Source organism: Sus scrofa, chromosome 1, assembly GCF_054392235.1.
Source record: "Sus scrofa isolate SSC_HxYL_T2T_F1_AM1 chromosome 1, Sscrofa_HxYL_maternal_Yorkshire_Landrace_v2.0, whole genome shotgun sequence".
NCBI classification, from domain to species: domain Eukaryota; kingdom Metazoa; phylum Chordata; class Mammalia; order Artiodactyla; family Suidae; genus Sus; species Sus scrofa.
In genome coordinates this window covers 272383145-272403849 of record NC_139383.1, presented here as the reverse complement: position 1 = coordinate 272403849, position 20705 = coordinate 272383145, and the positions used below count along the sequence as shown (strand labels likewise).

General features: G+C 41.3%; 1 protein-coding gene and 1 non-coding gene across 15 annotated transcripts in view; both read left to right on the top strand.

The window, feature by feature from the left end:
- GGTA1 (glycoprotein alpha-galactosyltransferase 1) overlaps positions 1-7076 on the top strand; it is a 76573-nt gene extending 69497 nt beyond the window's left edge. For 8 of the 14 annotated variants that reach the window (NM_001323055.2, NM_001444531.1, NM_001444535.1 and 5 more), the window contains 1 exon segment: positions 4488-7076. In NM_001323055.2, coding sequence (NP_001309984.1) covers positions 4488-5181 — 694 coding nt within the window. In that variant the 3' untranslated portion in view covers positions 5182-7076. 14 annotated transcript variants of the gene reach the window in all.
- Positions 7077-15856: 8780 nt separating this feature from the next.
- Positions 15857-15962, top strand: LOC146407186 (U6 spliceosomal RNA). Its single transcript, XR_014832518.1, has one exon. It is a non-coding gene; the product is annotated as a U6 spliceosomal RNA (small nuclear RNA).
- Positions 15963-20705: the final 4743 nt, after the last annotated feature.

Below are 20705 nucleotides of genomic sequence, written 5' to 3'. Positions count from 1 at the left end.
CCACAAAGAAACTGAATCACTTTGTTATACAGAAAAAATTATCACAACATTGTAAGACAACTATACTTCAACAAAACTTAAAAAAAAAATCAGAAAGAGAAAGAAAGAAAAAGAAAAAAAGGAAGGAAGGAAGGGAGTTCCCATCATAGCTCATTGGTTAATGAATCTGACTAGCATCCATGAGGACACAGGTTCAATCCCTGGCCTTGATCAGTGGGTTAAGGATCTGGTGTTGCCGTGGGCTGTGGTGTAGGTCACAGATGCATTTCGAATCCCGCATTGCTGTGGCTCTGACGCAGGCCATCATCACAGCTTCGATTGGACCCCTAGCCTGGGAGGGTGCAGCCCTAAAAAAGCAGGAAAGGAAGGAAGGAAGGAAGAAAGAAAAGGAAGGAAGGGAAAGAGAAAGAGAAAGAGAGAAAGAGAGAAAGGGAGAAAGGAAGAAAGGAAGAAAGAAAGGAAGAAAGAAAGAAAGAAAGGAAGAAAGAAAGAAAGAAGGAAGGAAGGAAGGAAGGAAGGAAGGAAGGAAGGAAGGAAGGAAGGAAAGAAAGAAAGAAAGAAAGAAAGAAAGAAAGAAAGAAAGAAAGAAAGAAAGAAAGAAAGAAAGAAAGAAAAGAAAAGAAAAGAAAAGAAGTTAGTTGACCTGTTGCCTGTACAAAGAGAAGTGAAGGTCAAGGTTGATCTGAGTGAAGATTTAAGCGTCCTCCTGAGACCTTCTCCAACCTAGAGCCCAGAAGGTATCACTGTCACTGTACTAATCAAGTCCTAATGTCCCTGAATGTACTGATCCCAGGGGCCTGGGTGGCATCTCTAATAGAGAAGGGTGACTCTGGAGTTTTGACCTTTCGACTAGAAGAATATGTTCTGTTAGGAGTTGGGAAAGATTCCCAGCTCACCTAATCCTTTGGTATAAGAGGAGACCAGCCAGCCATACTGCAGATTGATTTAACCTTGGTGTTTCCAAAAAGAACGGCTCCACATTGGCTCTAGCCATCTTGTTGCAGCTTTAGAGAACTAAACTGTACTTGGCATGTCCTGGTGAAACCCGCGCACTCTGCTCTGAGGCGAGTGAGGACTGTTTGTACTCAGCAGCAATAAATCCTCCCAAGAGTGGATTTGGACTTTTAGGAGGTGTGATGTTTGGTTTATTTTCAAATGACAGTGCACAGCACCAACTGCAGCGCTTTAATCTCTAAACAATGTTAAACCTCACAAAGGTTTCCTCCCTCGCCCCTAGGATCACCTCCCAAGCTTCAGGGCACAATAGATTTTTTCTTAAAGTTCCAGAGTGCAGAAGAATTTCCTGGCCATTAGCCCCAGAGCCATGTTGAAGTCCCTCCTTGTATTGCTGAGATATTCTCTCCGTTTAAAGAATCAATACTATAAACCTGGGGTTTCCAGAGACCAGCATTGAAAGCACAGTTTATGTTTGTAGTAATCAAAGGGAATCCAAGCAGCAACCAAAAAACAAAAGGAAGTGCCAGTCATTATTACAAAATGTCATCATTGGCTGATAATGTGATCAACAAATTAAATTCAGTGCACAGTCACTGGGCATGAGTCTGGGTGGTGACGTGGGTTGTGTTAAGCCAGCCAACTACTTCTTCCCTTCTCTATCATCCCCATGGCTTCACAGAATAGCCTGTATCTTGGCTTACAGAAGACAGGAATGTGATGGGTTTTTTTTTTTCTCTTTTTCTTTTTCAGCTGCACCTGTGGCGTATGGAAGTTCTGAGCCACAGCTGTGACCTTCTCCATAGCTGCAGCAACACTGGATCTTTAACCCACTGTGCCACTGCCACAATGGGAACTCCCCCCTTTCCTTTTCTTCCTGAACATGATGGTTTTTGAATGAATAGGTAAATAGCTAAAATACCACTACACATCTATTAGAATGACCCAAATCCCAAACACTGACAATACCAGCTGCTGATGAAAATGTAGAGCGATAGGAAAGCTTATTCACTGCTGCTGGCAATGCGAAATGATACAACCAATTTGTAAGACAGTTTGGCAGATTCTTACAAAACTAAACATACTCTTACCATACAATCCAGCGATGGCACACCTTAGTATTTACCCTCAAAAGCTGAAACTTTATGTCTACACAAAAACTTGCATACAGATGTTTATAGCAGGTATTTTTTTTTGGGGGGGGTGGGTTTTGGTTTTTTCTTTTTTTGTTTTTTTTGGGCCACACCTGCGGCATATGGAGGTTCCCAGGCTAAGGGTTGAATCAGAGCTACAGCTGCCGGCCTATGCCACAGCCACAGTAACCCGAGATCTGAGCCACATCTGCGACCTACACCACAGCTCATGGCCACACTGGATCCTTAACCCCCTGAGCGAGGCCAGGGATTGAACCTGCAACTAGGTGGGTTTGTTGACCACTGAGCCACGAAAGGAACTCCGTTTATAGCACTTTTATTCATAATTGCCCAAAACTTGGAAGTAACAGGTCCTTTAGTAGGCAAATTAATTGATAAATTGTAGCACATTCAGACAGTGGAGTATTAGCAGTGCTTTAAAAAAAAAAATCAATCCATGAAAAGACATGGAGGAACCTCAAATGTTCGTTACCAAGAAACCATCTGCAAAGACTACCTACTATATGGTTCCAACTATATGACATTCTGGAAAAGGTCAAAGGTACTGATCCATGGAGACAGTAAAAATATCAGTAGATGCCAGGCGATGGTGTGGGAGAATGGATGAATAGACAGAACACAGGATTTTTTAGGGCAGTGAAAATACTCTGTATGGTACCATACATAGTGATAGATAAATGTCATTTTACATTTGTTCAGATTCATAGAAAGTCTGCCACCAAGAGTGAACCTTAGTGTAAACTACGGGCTTGGTGTGATAATGATGTGTCAGTGTAGTTTCATCAGTTGCAACACGTGCTACCCTGGTGCTGGATGTTGATGGTGGGAGAAGCTGGGAGTGGGAGTGGGGGGAGCGGGGGGAATTCTGCACTTTCAGCTCAATTTTGCTGTGAGCCTAAACATGTTCTAAAAACTAAAATCTATTTTTTTAAATGAAACGAGATAGTTAAAGTAAGGTTGAATCAGAGGTCGTTTGCTCTCATATTTGGATGGGTTTTATAATGATGGTGTCTGGATAATGGGCTGGTGTTTGGGGTGACCAGCGGGAAACTCACAGGGTAAATCAGTAAGATGGAAGAATATCCATATTCCATAATCCATTGTTTGGGTCCCAGAGAAGGATAAGAGAGTGGCGATGGTTAGGCTTAATGACCCTTGCACATCACGCTTGCATCTGGTAGGTCAGTAAAAGTATTGGAATATAGGCTGGGGTTTTTGAGGAAGAGCTAAGAACTAGTGCCCCCTGATGGTAATCAAAGGGTACAAACTTGCAGTTATAAGATGAATAAGCTCTGGGATCTAATGTACAGCATGGTGATTGTTTTTAATCATACTGTAATATATACTTTAAGGTTGGTCAGAGAATAAGTCCTAAGTCTTCTTGCCACAAAAAAATGGTAATTATGTGATATGATGAAGGTGTCAAGTAATGCCACAGTGGTAATCATTTCTAATATATGAGTGTACCAGGGAGTTTCCGTTGTCACTCAGTGGGTTAAGAATCTGACTAGTAACCATGAGGATTTGGGTTCGATCCCTGGCCTTGCTCAGTGGGTTAAAGGATCAAGCATTGCCACCAGCTGCGGTGTAGGTCATAGACAAAGCTCAGATCTGGTGTTGCTGTGGCTGTGGCATGGGCCAGCAGCTGCAACTGCAATTAGACCCCTAGTCTGGGAACCTCCATATGCTGCGGATGTGGCCCTAAAAAGACAAAAAATAAAAATTAAAAATAAGTGCATCACATCAACACTTTGCACACCTTAAACTTACACAATGATATATGTCAGTTATATCTGAATAATGCAGGAAAAAAGGAAGAACTAGCATCTGAACTGATTGATAAGGACAAGGGGATAAAGACTAATTAAGGCAGATGGTAATGAGTTATCACCTTCATTACAGTTAAAGCTGGTGTTGGAGTATGTGGCTTATAACTGCAGGCCCTGGGCTTCCAAATCTTGAACCACAGAATTAGAAAGACTTAGGCATCCAGGCACATACAGCACAAGTAACTGCAGGCCTCTGGATGTGGGAGCAGGGCCTGTGCCACTAAGGTACCACTGCAAGGCCCAGAGCAGCTGAAAACACATGTTCTCTCTGCCTGGTTGGCTTCCAAGAGTGAGAGAGGAAGGAGCAGGGCTGAGCATGCCCAGCCACCCTGCCAGAATCACCAGTCAGGTAAGCCACTCCACCTCCCCAAAGCTGAATGACTGAATGGTGGAGAGTAGCTGGGAATGTTACAGCAACAGACGTCTCTCATCCAGGATGGGGAAAAATCATTCCTTTCCTAAACTGCAAAATACAGACTAGATGATAATAGCATATTGTCTCCTCTAGAAATCCCAGAGGTTACATTTACCCCATTCTTCTTTATTTCAGATACATTGAGCATTACTTGGAGGAGTTCTTAATATCTGCAAATACATACTTCATGGTTGGCCACAAAGTCATCTTTTACATCATGGTGGATGATATCTCCAGGATGCCTTTGATAGAGCTGGGTCCTCTGCGTTCCTTTAAAGTGTTTGAGATCAAGTCCGAGAAGAGGTGGCAAGACATCAGCATGATGCGCATGAAGACCATCGGGGAGCACATCCTGGCCCACATCCAGCACGAGGTGGACTTCCTCTTCTGCATGGACGTGGATCAGGTCTTCCAAAACAACTTTGGGGTGGAGACCCTGGGCCAGTCGGTGGCTCAGCTACAGGCCTGGTGGTACAAGGCACATCCTGACGAGTTCACCTACGAGAGGCGGAAGGAGTCCGCAGCCTACATTCCGTTTGGCCAGGGGGATTTTTATTACCACGCAGCCATTTTTGGGGGAACACCCACTCAGGTTCTAAACATCACTCAGGAGTGCTTCAAGGGAATCCTCCAGGACAAGGAAAATGACATAGAAGCCGAGTGGCATGATGAAAGCCATCTAAACAAGTATTTCCTTCTCAACAAACCCACTAAAATCTTATCCCCAGAATACTGCTGGGATTATCATATAGGCATGTCTGTGGATATTAGGATTGTCAAGATAGCTTGGCAGAAAAAAGAGTATAATTTGGTTAGAAATAACATCTGACTTTAAATTGTGCCAGCAGTTTTCTGAATTTGAAAGAGTATTACTCTGGCTACTTCCTCAGAGAAGTAGCACTTAATTTTAACTTTTAAAAAAATACTAACAAAATACCAACACAGTAAGTACATATTATTCTTCCTTGCAACTTTGAGCCTTGTCAAATGGGAGAATGACTCTGTAGTAATCAGATGTAAATTCCCAATGATTTCTTATCTGTTCTGGGTTGAGGGGGTATATACTATTAACTGAACCAAAAAAAAAAATTGTCATAGGCAAAGAAAAAGTCAGAGACACTCTACATGTCATACTGGAGAAAAGTATGCAAAGGGAAGTGTTTGGCAACAAAATAAGATTGGGAGGGGTCGTCCTCTTGATTTTAGCGTCTTCCTGTCTCTGCTAAGTCTAAAGCAACAGAGTTGCTTTGCAGCAGGAGATCAGAGTCTACCTTAGCAATCCTCAGATGATTTCAACAGCAGAGGACTTCAGGTTATTTGAAGTCCATGTCCTTTTCGCATCAGGGTTTTGTTTGGCTTCTGCGCAGATACTGATCAAGATTCCCAATGGTGAATGTTGGGAGTTACAGGGAATCCGAATGAACCAATGGGAGCTCAGCACGAAATAAAAGCACAGCTTCTAAGTAAGTTTGCCATGAAATAGCGAAGACAGATTGGAAAGAGAGGGGGCTGATCACTGTGGGGCAATGCCATTTCTAAGAGACACAGGGCATGGAGTTGGCATGTACATACAGCTTGGATCCAGGCACTGAATGGGAGGCAATGAGAGTGGCTCCAGCCTCCTCAACCATATGACAACTAGAGCAGCACTGTCTTAGAAGATGCTTCTTGCTTTGGCCAAGTCATATTCAGTCTGCCAGACTCTGGAATTTGTGTCTACAAATCCTTGCTCAGAGGAAGTGGATGATGTCAGAGTGGACAGAGGCCTACAGTGGGTTGAAGTGACTTCCTAGATCTTGGCTTCATGACAATCAGGCATCAGCAAGTCCTGCTGCCACCTGCTCTAACTCTCAGAGTCCCTCAGCCCATCATGGGCAACTTGAGAGCCACCGTCAAGGAGTGGACTAGAGGAAAAGCCTGCTTATCAGGGAACCTCTCATTTCCCCTGCCCCAGCTGCACTACTGAAGTGTAACTGCCGGACATGTTTAATAAAGTGGTTAATTGATTTTATATCAAAGTAGAGAGGATGGCAATGGGAGACCCAGTCCTCATGACTAAACAGCTTTTCAATCCCTTTCTCTAAGAAAAGCTATGAGATCTTACATGTAATTTAAAGTTAAGCAGTTTGGTGTAAAGGAAGTTAGGAGGCAATATTTACATCTGCAGGTATGTGATATACTTTTGCTTGTGTTCCAGTTTAGGTCATTTGTGTCCATTTTCAAATGATTTACTTGAAGAGCCATTGCACTGACTTGATGTTCAGCACGATGGGCTTCTTTGATAAAATGAAACCTACATTTTCTCTACTGTTTCCCTGGGCCTCCTACTCTTCAATTCTTGCTAAAAATTTTTGCAACCCAGCAAAATAACTCAACAAAATAACCCAACAAAATAACTCAACAAAAATCCTGGAGAAGTAGTCTTGTAAAAGAAAAAGGAAATCACAAGTCAATTAGGACTCTTGTTTCTCTATAACGCAAGTTTATGGAATCCATTCTGGAGTGCAGAGACTTCATGGTGCAAGTTCCAAACTACAGAAATGATTCGTTCTCAAAGATTAAAGAAAAGGACTGATATTTCCTTTTGAAGGAATCTTGATTTTTTAAAAAAAAATCATTTAAATTTAAATTTCAAATGGACAAATTCAAGATCTTATTAATAGTTCAATATTAAAAAATAAAAATTCCTGATTTAAAATTAAATAAATTATTTTCTCAGTATATTCTGGTCTGGTCATGGATTGTGGCTTTTCTCCCAAAGATGTTCAGAACTGTCATTTACAGAATTTTTAAATACCTAGACTCCACCCCCCACCCCCCATCAAAGTTCTCATGTCCTAAAAATGTGTCTGCTGGCACAAAGATAGAAAGAACATGATTGGACTTCCCGTCGTGGCGCAGTGGTTAACGAATCTGACTAGGAACCATGAGGTTTCGGGTTCAATCCTTGGCCTTGCTCAGTGGGTTAACGATCTGGCGTTGCCGTGAGCTGTGGTGTAGGTCGCAGACGTGGCTCGGATCCCACATTGCTGTGGCTCTGGCGTAGGCCTGCAGCTACAGCTTCGATTCGACCCCTAGCCTGGGAACCTCCATATGCCAAGGGTGCAGCCCTAGAAAAGATGAAAAGACAAAAAAAAAAAAAAAAAAAAAAAAAAAAGAAGAAGAAGAAGAAAAGAAAGAAAGAACATGATTGAGATTCACTAACTTTTTTTCCCCTTTCCCAGCTGCCCCGCAGCATATGGAGTTCCCAGGCCAGATATCAGATCCAAGCTGCAGTATGGATCAGATCTAAGTCGAAGTTGAAACTTCCACTGCAGCTGCAGCAATGCCACATCCTTTAACCCAATTTACACCAGGCAGGAGATCAAACCTGCTTCCTGGCACTGCAGAGTTTCCACTAATCCCTTTGCACCAGGACAGGAACTCTGAGATTCACTCACTTTTATCACAACAAATGTTTATGTAGAGCTTCCCAAAGTGATGCACTGAAGTAACTAACTGCCAGTGGAAGAACTAGTAGAATAAGGCTTGAAGGTCAGGGTGGGGCACAAGGGCAGAGGGAGAAAACAATGCCATAGCCAAATCTGTTGGTTACTAGTCCTGAACTCTGGGGAATGTATATGGCCAAGGGAAACCTGGGAGAGACTTGCTGGATTTCCAGCGAGACAGGGCGGGTGTATTTGTAATAAATAGTTTGAAGCAGAGCAGGCTGATGTGTGGTGCATGGGATAGACAACAGGGCATGCTTCCCTCATAGTAGAGGATTATTCCCATTCTGTAGATGAGCAAAGTGAGGCCCAGAAAGGTTAAGCCACTCACCTGGGAAGCATCTGAGGGAAGCTCACACCAGAGAAGCAGATGAGGATAAATGTGTTGACACCATACATATGGACAGCCAGGTTTCCTATCAAGGAGAATGCTGCTTCATAGAAGAATCTAATAAAGGGGAATTTTTGCCATAAGAATTAATATTTTAGGAGTTCCCATGTGGCACAGTGGTTAACGAATCCGACTAGGAACTATAAGGTTGCGGGTTCAATCCCTGGCCTTGCTCAGTGGGTTAAGGATCTGGCGTTGCCATGAGCTGTGATGTAGGTTGCAGACGCGGCTCGGATCCCGCGTTGCTGTGGCTGTGGCATAGGCCGGTGGCTACAGCTCCAATTAGACCCCTAGCCTGGGAATCTCCATATGCTGCAGGAGCAGCCCTAGAAATGGCAAAAAAAAAAGAATATTTTAAAAATTAGACATGTTCCTAAGCCTGCATCATCTCCCACTTTTTATGCACTAAATCTGCCCCAACTGCATTAAATTAGTTAAAATGGATCCTGTAAAAATAAATACATGACTGATTATTCTCAATTTGACATTGTGCCCATAAGGCTGCTCTGAGCCACATGGGCACACATAAGCTGTTATGCCAAGGCAGTGCCTCAGAGGGCATTCGGACAAGGGGGTGGGTAGAAGGGACAAGGCACACCTCCTCCTTATACTCTGGGGGGCCCATGAGCTGGAGGAGGAGAAGTGTCTTTAAGGCTAGAAGAGCTGACTTTTGCCCATTTTTTATCTCTCTCAGCCAAAGTCATCATGTGTTTTACTGATAAGGGAACCATAGCTTCAGCAACACTTACGGTTACAAGTATTTATTAAATGTACCTTATGTAAAGAATAACACAGGCATGGTAGCATGCTCTCAAGTGTGAAAGTGTGAATATTTAACATACAATGCATACTTTTTAAGGACAGAAAGCAGAGTTAAGTGAGGATCCATTGGTCAAAGCCTCACATCTATAAAGGTGCAGAGCAGGATTCAAACCCAAGACTGTCTGATTCTAAATTCTTTGCTTTTCCCACAGCTCCTGTCTGATTCCCTTACTCTATCTTTCACATATGTGCGTGCACCACACACACACACACACACACACACACACACTTAACCATCTTGCTTTTGAAATCTGAGGACAGCAAGGCATCACCACCAAAAGCCCACAATTCTTATATTAGGCATTAAAGAGAGAGAACTTTGTAGACCAAAATTGTTGAGAAGCAGAAGGTGGGGCTAAACTCATCCTAGAGCCCACTAGAGAAGCAGTCCATTGAAACCTGAACAATACGAGGCCCAAGGAAGTTCAAGGGCCAAGGGTGTACAGAGGAGGGAAGGATGTCTTCAGAGGTGAATTGAGCTTTGAGAGAAGAGAAGGGGATCACTGTTAGGAGTGGAGATGGCATGAGGTTTCAGAGGGTGGAGCAGCAGATGCAAAGCACAGAGGACTGTGATAAGACTTTCATGGAGACCCACATAAATGGTGCCAAAGCCATGCGCCTGGATGAAATCTCATAGCAGAGCTTGTATGAGAAGCAACAAAAATCAGGAGAAGGCTTTGGCTGTTTGAGGGCTATGCATTTAAAATGCCCAGCATCTGTGGCTGTCCTTCTCTCTTCCCAGCAATGCCTTGTCTCCTTTATGGAGTCAGTGTGATTCCTATTGAAACTGGTGCCATGGTTGGACCAAGTGACCCAGACTAAGCCAGTCAACACTTCCCCAGCCCCTGGTGGCAATGATTGATTTGGGGGTGGGCAGGTGACCTAAACTAGTCCAAACAAAGTGAATCTCAAGTCTTTTGCTGGAAATAAAGAAGCATGTAATATTAGAAGTTGCTTATACCTCTGGTGACCACAGGGAAGGCCATCCTTAGGACAAAACTGACAATAGGGTGGGAGGAACAGGGACACTGAAGGAACTGCAGTCTTTATGACAACCCTGAGCCATGGCTGCAAAAATAAGCCTGCACTGCCTGTGGGCTTTTCAAATGTGTGAGCCAATAAAGTTCTATTATCAGGTCACTTGGAATCAGAGTTTCTCTTATAACTGAAAACATCCCCATTGAACCCTCTAAAATGGTTAGTTCCTTAAAGGCAGAACCTAGTCTGCCTTTGCATAAGTTCTAGCACCCATTATGTCACTTGTCTCAGAGATGCTGCTTAACAAATTATCTATAAGATGGATGAATGAATGAATCATCACATCCACTCCTGGAATGCCTCATAAGTGCTCTCTTTAACGAAAAAAAAATTTTTTTTTGGTCTTTTTAGGGCATATGGAAATTCCCAGGCTAGCGGTCGAATCAGAGCTGTAGCTGCCGGCCTACACCACAGCCACAGCAACGCCAGATCTGAGCTGCATCTGCAACCTATACCACAGCTCACAGCAACACCGGATCCTTAACCCACTGAGTGAGGCCAGGGATCAAACCTGTGTCCTCATGGATGCTAGTCAGATTCATTACCACTGAGCCACAACGGGAAATCTGGGAAAAAAAAAAAAAAGTTTTGATTGTGGACTCTGTCCTATTACAAAGCGGATGCCTCTCTCTCTGGCACCTGGAATTATTTCTCCTATAGTACACAGTGTGGGAATTCAAGAGTCTCAGTCTGAACATCAGGCTCTAACCTGGTACTATAGCCTACTGGGTTCAGTGCTACTTAAGGTCAGTGATGCATGGGACAAATTTATTCCATTAGAGTAGAGAGGTGGTTCTCACCCAGGATGATTTTTGCACCATCACCACCACTGCATGCCCATGCCCTGTGCTGTCCCCAGGGACATTTGGCAGTGCCTTAAGATATTGTTGGTTGTCACAACTTGTGGAGAGGTTGCCACTCACATATAGTGGATAGAGGCCAGGGATGCTGTTAAACATCCTACAACGTACAGGACAGCCCTCACAACCAAGAATTGTCTGGCTTAAAATGTCAATCATGATGAGTTTGAGAACCTGGTGCAAAATTCCTTTGCATAATACCCACCTGTCTATAGCCAGAGAATTGTCCCTGATGGGTGTCAAAGACTTTGAACTCACCTCTTCTTAATCCTCTTGTAACATTCATAGCTAAGACTAAAGTAGTTCCTCACACTGGACACTAGAGGGCAGGAATTTCCAAAGCTAACACATCTCAAGGGACTGCTATGATTAAAAACACTCTTTCCTGGACCTGGCAAAAACTGCACATTTGTAGAAATAGATAGGAATCTTGCATGTAAATGAATATAGCTGTAAATATTTAATATATGTGGCTGTGTGAAAAACCAGCCAAAGTTGGAACACATTTTTAGTAAATTGATTGCAACTATTCAGAATAAAAGATAGTTATAATAGCTAGGTATTTTGGTTGAAGATATTTTGGTTGCTTAGAACAGACATTCCTCTTGAGCTGTCTAAACCCACAAGAGGGATTACTGGGAGGCTACGAGAGAGTTCTACTGAATACAAGGGAGAGTTGACAGTCAGCCAGGAGTATTCTGAAGCTGGCTTCGTACCCGCTTGTGAGAACTTGTTATACAAAATGCTTGCCAACTCTTTGTTCAGTGACTTCTCTATAATAGCTTGATATCAACCACAGCAAGAGTATTTACACCATGGGAATCTGAAAACACTAGAAATCAGGCCCCCCTTTCCTTCCCTTTCCCTTCTATCCTTCTTTTTAAGGAGGTGGCTGTGGAGTTCTTGTTGTGGCTCGTTGTGAAGAACCCAACTAGTATTCATGAGGATGTGAGTTTAATCCCTGGCCTCACTCAGTGGGTTAAGGATCCCTCATTGTTGCAAGCTGCAGTGTAGGTTGCAGAAGCAGCTTGGATCTGGCATTGCCATGGCTGTGGCATAGGCCAGTGGCTACAATTTTGATTCAACCCCTAGCCTGGGAAATTCTAAATGCTGCAGGTGTGACCCTAAAAAGACCAAAAAAAAAAAAAAAGAGGTGGTTTTATAAAGATTTATCAGCATATCACTACCACCAGGCCACAAGCAAGAGCAAGGGAAGTTCAAGGGCTTCAAAGACTAAAAAATGCAAACTTTCCCTAAAGGTCTGCAAATGTGACCCAGCTTCAAATATCTCCAGATTCAAAACTCTAGATTCTTGAAAAAAGAAAATTCAAATGGCACAGCATCCACTCATCCTCCCAGCAGCTATGACATGGGGTAAAATAAAAGATAGTTTATTAGGATTAGACTATGGGGAGTTCTCAGAGAAGGACATACTGTTATGAGCTGGGTAGTTGCCTCTAAGTCTTTACTACATTCACTTACAACTGTCTGGCTGTCAATCAATTTTTTCCACATATCTAAAATAGTCTATGCTACCATGATGCAAAATATCATGCACAACTCTCTAGCTCAGCCCCCTCTGCTAATACCAGACTCCAGAATCCAGAGATAATGTCAGAGGGTCAGGCTTCTCAGGGTCTGCTATCTTCAGATAATAACTATTTCTCCTTGGGTTCCTTAGAAAGCCCATTTGACTATTTTTCAATCTGTGAAATAAATGATAAATTTAGTTCACACCCATATACACAAGAGTCAGTAGTGAGTGAGAAGGAAAAAAGAGAAAAGTTACAGAAATTCCTCTTTAAAAGGAAGGAATTATAGTCACCTGATCAATGGGCATTTCCTTACTCCAGAACTCTCTTGGCCTCTGCTATTGTTTTCTACCAAAGCTAGCAACAGTCTTCATCCATCGTCCCAGTCTACTTCAGACCTTTTTAACTATGTAAGATATGATTGGTCAGAAGAGTCAAGTGGCAGGGCAACTTGCCCACAACTTGGACCAGCTGGAGAGCTTCCTCTTGTTCAGGGTTCTACTGGAATCTCACCACTTTTATGCTTATCAGATAAGTGGGAGGTAGTTGGATACCCTCATATGTAGAGCACTGCCTCCAAAATCCAAATATCACATAGGAGTTATACCTCTCTCTAGTTGTAGGAGACATAACGTACTGGTTCTCAAGCTTGGCTGCATCCTGAAATTACCTGGAGAACTAATACTGATGCCTGGTTTCAACCCCAGAGATTCTTTATTTTTCTTTTTACAGCTGCACCTTTAGCACATGGAAGTTCCTGGGCCAGGGGTCGAGTGTGAGCAGCAGCTGGAGCCTATGCCACAGCCACAGCATCACTGGCCAAACCCACAACCTCAGATACTCTGTTGGGTTCTTAACCCACTGAGCCACAATGAGAACTTCCCCCAGAGATTCTGATTCAATTGGTATGAGTGGGTATTGGGACTTTTAAGGGATTTCCAGGAGAAGAGGATTCTGGTAATATGGTGGGAGTAGGAAGTACCAGGAATCTGTCTTTTTACCTAGACAATAATTGCACTGGCAGAATTATCTGATGTAAGTATTTTGGAACTTTGGGGTCTACTGAAGGCTTGAAATTTCCAGGAGGAAGCTTGAATGGTAAATTAAGGCTAATTGCAATCCACTTCAGCTCTTAACACAGTACCAGTCACCCCTCTCCCCCCTTTCAGTTATTTGGCAGACAGTTATGCATGTGTCCCGGGAATGACTTACACATAGTTTGTGGAATCCAGGGTGGGAAAAAATGACCCTGTCCTCCAAATAGTGTGTATCTATACTCTGACTGCTCATTTCAGCTTCTTATCACAGAGGTGCAGACAAAGAGGCAGCCATCCATTGCTGTTGCACCTTCCCCCATTATTGCAAGCCCCTCCTCCTCCAGTTGAAGTGACTTCCATAGGACTTAAAGGATTAACACCTATTATCACTCCCTTCATTCTACTTTTTCCCCTTTTGAGACCAGATATTAAAGACTAGGACATGGGAGTTCCCGTCGTGGAGCAGTGGTTAACGAATCCGACTAGGAATCATGAGGTTGCGGGTTCAGTCCCTGCCCTTGCTCAGTGGGTTAACGATCCGGCGTTGCCATGAGCTGTGGTGTAGGTTGCAGATGCGGCTCAGATCCCGCGTTGCTGTGGCTCTGGCGTAGGCCAGTGGCTACAGCTTTGATTCAACCCCTGGCCTGGGAACCTCCATATGCTGCAGGAGCGGCCCAAAGAAATAGCAAAAAGACACAAATAAAATAAAATAAAAGACTAGGACATCGGAGTTCCTGCAGTGGCGCAGTGGTTAACGAATCCGACTAGGAAACATGAGGTTGCAGGTTTGGTCCCTGGCCTTTCTCAGTGGATTAAAGGATCCGGCATTGCCATGAGCTGTGGTGTAGGTTGCAGATGCGGCTCGGATCCCACATTGCTGTGGCTGTGGTGTAGGCCAGCAGCTACAGCTCCAATTAGACCCCTAGCCTGGGAACCTACATATGCTGTGGGAGCAACCCTAGAAAAGGCAAAAAGACAAAAATAAATAAATAAATAAATAAATAAAATAAAGACTAGGACATTTAAAAACAATACATATAAGGGGAAAATTACTAAGTGACCATGCATACCCAGGGAAAGGCTCAGAAACAACTTCAAAAGACCTTAAGTTTACAAGTTAGATTGATTCTTGGCACAGAGACAGCCAACAACAATGAAAAAAGCAAAAATAATAAGTGAAAACAATAACAACAATAACAAAAAAAGACAATAAACCACAGGGGAAGGAGGGTAATCTGCTTTCTAGAGTTACAACAATATTAGATTAAAATATCCAGTTTTTAGAGTTCCCTGGTGGCCTAATGTGTTAAAGATCTGGTGTTGTCCCTGCAGTGGCTTGGGTTGCTGTGGTGGCACAGGTTCTGTCCCTGGCTGTGGAATTTCTGCATGCCATGGGACTGGCCAAATAAAAGTTAAATTAAATATCCAGTTTTCAACAACAACAATAAAATCACAAGGCATACAAAGAAACAGAAAAGTTGGCCTATTCAAAGGAAAAATAAAGGCAACTACTCTTAAAAAAGACCTGGTGGAAGATATATAAGAAAAAGACTAAAAATAACTGTCAAAGTTGCTCAAAGAACTAAAGGAAGATGTGGGAAAAGTAAAAACAAATTATGTATGAACAAAATGGAAATGTCAGCAAAGAGAGAGAATACCTAAAAATAAACCAAAAAGAAATTCATGAGCTTAAAATTACAATAACTGGAATGAAAACTCTTCTAGAGTGATTCAAAGGCAGATTTGAGGAGGTAGAAGAAAGAACCCATAAACTTGAAGATAAGACAATGGCAATTATCAAGTCCAAGGACCAGAAAGAAAAAAAATTAAAGAAAAGTGAACAGAGTCTTAGAGACCTATGGGACACCAACAGGCTGAGTAATATATGCATTGGAGGAGTCCCAGAAAGAGAGGAGAGAGAAAATATTTGAAGAAATAACACCTGAAAACTCTTCAAGTTTGATGAAAGACATGACTATAAATATCCAAGAAGCTCAATGAACTCCAGGTAAAGTGAACTCAAAGAGACCCACACCAAGACACATCATAATCGAAGTTTTGGAAGACAAGTATAAGGACAAAGGGAAAATCTTGAAAACAGCAAGACAGAAGTGACTCATCACATACACCAGATCCTCAATAAGATTACTGGCATATTTCTTGTTAGAAATTTTGGAAGTCGTAAGGGAGTTTTTCAGGGTGAAATGAAAAGCTGGTTACTTGAAGATCTCAATAAAAGTATACATATGAGTGATTATAAAAGCTCCTATTGTAATAATGGTTTGTAACTCTACTTTTTGTTTTCTACACTGTTAAAGAGACTAATGTATTTTTTAGTGCTCACTTCAGCAGCACATACACTAAAATGGGAACAATATTTAAAAGATTAGTATGGCCTCTGTGAAGGATGACATACAAATTTATGAAGGGTTCCATATTTTAAAGAAAAATGAATGTGTGTATATATATATATATGAGAATGTATATATATGAATGTATATGTATATATGTGTATATATATATATGAATGTCTCATATATATGAATCACTTTGCTGTACAGCAGAAATTTTCACAGCACTGTAAATCAACTATACTTTAATAAAAATAATTTTTTAAAAATAAAATTAAAAATTTAAATATGGGAGTTCCTATAAGTGCAGCAAAAACAAATCCAACTAGGAACCATGAGGATGCAGGTTTGATCCCTGGCCTCGCTCAGTGGGTTAAGGATCCAGCATTGCCATGAGCTGTGGTGTAGGTCACAGATGTGGCTTGGATCCTGTGTTGCTGTGCCTCTGGTGTAGGCTGGTGGCTACAGTTCCGATTGGATCCCTAGCCTTGAGAACCTCCATATGCCGTGAGTGCAGCCCTAAAGACAAAAAGACCAAATTAATAAATAAACAAACAAACAAATAAATAAAATTACTATTCTAAAAGCCAGTATCATTATAACTTTGTAACTCCAAATTTTGTTTGCTACATAATTTTAGAGACAAATGCATTTAAAAGAATTATTAGTTTATGTCTTGGGGCACACAATGTACAAAGATGCAATTTTGTGATATCAACAACTACAAGAGATGGGGAGACAGCTGTAAAGGAACAGAGTTTTGGTGTTTTATTGAAGTTAAACTGGTATAAATTCTAATTTAAGTTTTATAATTTTAGGATGTTAAATGTAATCCCCATGACAACTCCAAAGAAAATAGCTATAGGATATACACAAAAGGAAATAAGAAAGGAATTCAAATATTCACTACTTAAAAGTCAACCAAATACAAAAGAAGGCAGTAATGCAGGAAAATGGGGGGGGGAGTTATAAGGTATACAGAAAGCGAATAACAAAATGACAGAAGTCCCTCCCTACCAGTACTTCAAATGTAAATAAAAATACGGGTAAAACTTTTTTCTCATGGAGTGGCTGGATGACTAAATTCATGTGAAAAACCCTACCTGGGTGACTGAATAAGTGTTTTTCTTTCTCTTCCTTTAGGTTTGTTCTTCTTGTATTGTTTCCCTGTTTATTGTAACTACACTTTGTTAATTGTAAGCCATCTCAAACACCTCCTAAAAGGAAAGAGGCTTTAAAATAGGTTTCTTAATGTTATTATGCCTGTTCATGCCTCACTGCCTTATCTGTCCAACCAAAGAGCATTGTATCCCTGGGTTCCCCACACCTCAAACCTGCCCCTCTTTCTCCATCCTCCAGAAGACTTCAAACTTGAAGAGACTATCACAATGACAGAGTGTGGAAATTCCCGTGTGGGTGGTGAAAGTGGCTCCTGATTAAATTTCAATGCATATAGATTTTCATTTTCTCTCTTTTTCACAAAGGATAATTAACATTAAGCTAGCTTTCACTTCACTGACATCTTCTTCTATAGTATTCTACCTGTTTACAAGCCAAGCTAAAATTTTCATTTCAAATATAGTACTCAAATTTCAGTATGCCATTTTTAATTGCTTCCATTTCTTTGCTGGGAATTCCTATCTGTTCATTCATATGAATGTTTTCCATTAAATTCTCAAATGTTTTTTATAATAGCTGCTTTAAAGTCCTTGTTTACCACTCCTACATCTGAGTTATATTGGGGTCCATTAGTCTTCACTGTGGATCACATATTCCTGTTTCTTTGCATGTCTAGTAACCTTTATTTATTTATTTATTTATTTATTTATTTATTTATTGTCTTTTTGCCTTTTCTAAGGCCGCACCCATGGCATATGGAGATTCCCAGGCTAGGGGTCTAATTGGAGCTGTAGCCGCTGGCCTCCGCCAGAGCCGAAGCAACGCGGGATCTGAGCCACATCTGCAACCTACACCACAGCTCATGGCAACACTGGATCCTTAACCCATTGAGAAAGGCCAGGGATTGAACTCGCAACCTCATGGTTCCTAGTCGGATTCGTTAACCACTGAGCCATGATGGGAACTCCTAGTAACCTTTTTTTAAAAGGCTTTTTTTATTAAGGTGACTTTTTTTTTATTTTATTTTTTGTCTTTTTTTTCGCCATTTCTGGGCTGCTCCCACGGCATATGATGGTTCCCAGGCTAGGGGTCCAATTGGAACTGTAGCCACTGGCCTAAAACGCCACAGCCACAGCAATGCAGGGATCCAAGCCACATCTGCGACCTACACCACAGCTCACGGCAACGCCAGATCCCTAACCCACTGAGCAAGGCCAGGGATCGAACCCGCAACCTCATGGTTTCTAGTCGGATTCGTTAACCAGTGAGCCATGACGGGAACTCCTTAAGATGATTTTTTTAAAAATTTATTGGAATATAGTTGACTTACAATGTTGTATTAGTTTCAAGGGTACAGCAAAGTGAATTAGTTATATATACACAAATATTTAATTTCTTTTCAGATTCTTTTCCCCTATAGGTTATTACACAGTATTGAGTGGATTTCCGTGTGTTATACAGTAAATCCTTGTTACTTTTCTATTTGATATGTGGTAGTATGTATATGTTAATGCCAAATTCCTAAGTTGTCTCCTCCCTTCATGATTCCACTTTAGTAACCATAAGTTTGATTTTGAAATCTTTTGATTCTGTTTCTGATTTATGAATAAGTTCCTTTGCATCATTTTGATTAGATTCTGCATATTAGTATTCTCATATGACATCTGTCTTTCTCTGACTTATTTCACATAGTATGATAATTTCTAGGTCCATCCTTGTTGCTGCAAGTGGCATTATTTTGTTCTTTTTATGGCTGAGTAACATTCCACTGTATATATGTACCACATCTTCTTTATCCATTCCTCTGTTTTGTTTTATTTATTTATTTATTTTTTCTTTTTACAGCCACACCTGCAGCATATAGAATCTCCCAGGCTAGGGGTCAAATTGTAGCTGCAGCTACACCACAGCCACAGCAAGCCAGATCTAAGCTGCATCTGTTTATGCTGCAGCTTGTGGCAATGCCAGATCCTTAACCCACTGAGCAAGGCCAGGGATTGAACACACATCCTCACAGAGATAATGTCAGGTCCCTAATCTATTGAGCCACAATAGGAAATCCATATCCATTCCTCTGTTGGTGGACATTTGAGTTGCTTCCATGTCTTAGCTACTGTAAATGGTGTTGTAATGAATATTGGGGTGCATGTATCTTTTCTAATTATGGTTTTCTCCAAATAGTTGCCCAGGAGTGGGATTGCTGGATCATATGGGAGTTCTATATTTAGTTTTTCAAGGAATTACCATACTGTTTTCCATAGTAGTTGCACCAATTTATGTTCCTACCAACATTATAGGAGGATTCTCTTTTCTCTGCACCCTCTCTAGCATTTGGTGTTTGTAGCCTTTTTGATGATGGCCATTTTGAATGGTCTGAAGTGATACCTCATTGTGGTTTCAATTAGCATTTCTCTAATAATTAGTAATGCTGAGTATCTTTTCATGTACTTTTTGGCCATCTGTCTGTCTTCTTTGAAGAAATGTCCATTTAAATCATCTGATCATTTTTAAATTGGGTTGTTTATTTTTTGACATAAAGCTGTGTGAGCTATTTGTATATTTTGGAGAATAATCCCTTGTCAATTGCTCCATTTGCAGAATTTTCTCCAATTCTGTCAGATGTCTTTTTGTTTTGTTTATGGTTTCCTTTGCTGTGCAAAAGCTTGTAAGTTTAATTAAGTCACATTTGTTTATTTTTGTTTATATTTTCATTACTTTAGGAGGTGAGTCAAAAAATATTGCCATGATTTATGTCAAAGAGTGTTCTGCCTACGTTTTCTTCTAAGAGCTTTATAGTTCCTGGCCTTACATTTAGGTATTCAATCCATTTTCAGTTTATTTTTGTGTATGGTGTAAGTAAATGTTCTAATTTAATTCTTTTATATGCAGCTGTCCAGTTTTCCCAGCTTATTAAAGAGACTTTCTTTTCTCCATTTTATATTCTTGCCTCCATCCTCATAGATTAGTTGACCATATGTGTATGGACTTATTTCAGGGCTTCCTATCCTGTTCCACTGATATATATTTCTGTTTTTGTGCCAGTACCATACTGTTTTGTTTTGTCTTGCTGTCTTTGAGGGCTGCACCCCTGACATATGGAGGTTCCCAGGCTAGGGATCTAATTGGAGCTGTAGCTGATGGCTTATACTACAGCCATGGCAATGTGGGATCTGAGCCATGTCTGTGACCTACAACACAGCTCACAGCAACACCCTTAACCCATGGAGCAGGGCCAGGGATCGAACCCACATCTCCATGGATGCTAATCAGGTTCGTTACCACTGAAGCATGACGGGAACTCCAGTACCACACTGTTTTGATGACTGAAGCTTTGTAGTATACAGTCTGAAGTCAAGGAGCCTGATTTCTCCAGTCTGTTTTTCTTTCTCAAGATTGTTTTGGCTATTCAGGGTCTTTTGTGTATCCATACAAATTTTAAAATTAAAAAAAATAATTCTGTGAAAAATGACATTGGTAATTTAATAGGGATTGCACTGAATCTGTAGATTGCCTTGGGTAGTGTAGTCATTTAGACAATATTGGGTTAAGGATCTGGCATTGTCCCAGCCTGGGAACTTGCACATGCTATGGATGTGGCCACAAAAATAAATAAATAAAGCTAAATGTAATTTCTGTAGGCCTCTATGTGTGAAGAGAAGAAATGTTAAGCTACCGAGACAGTTACCATGTAATTATGGCAGTGTAATGCTAGTGA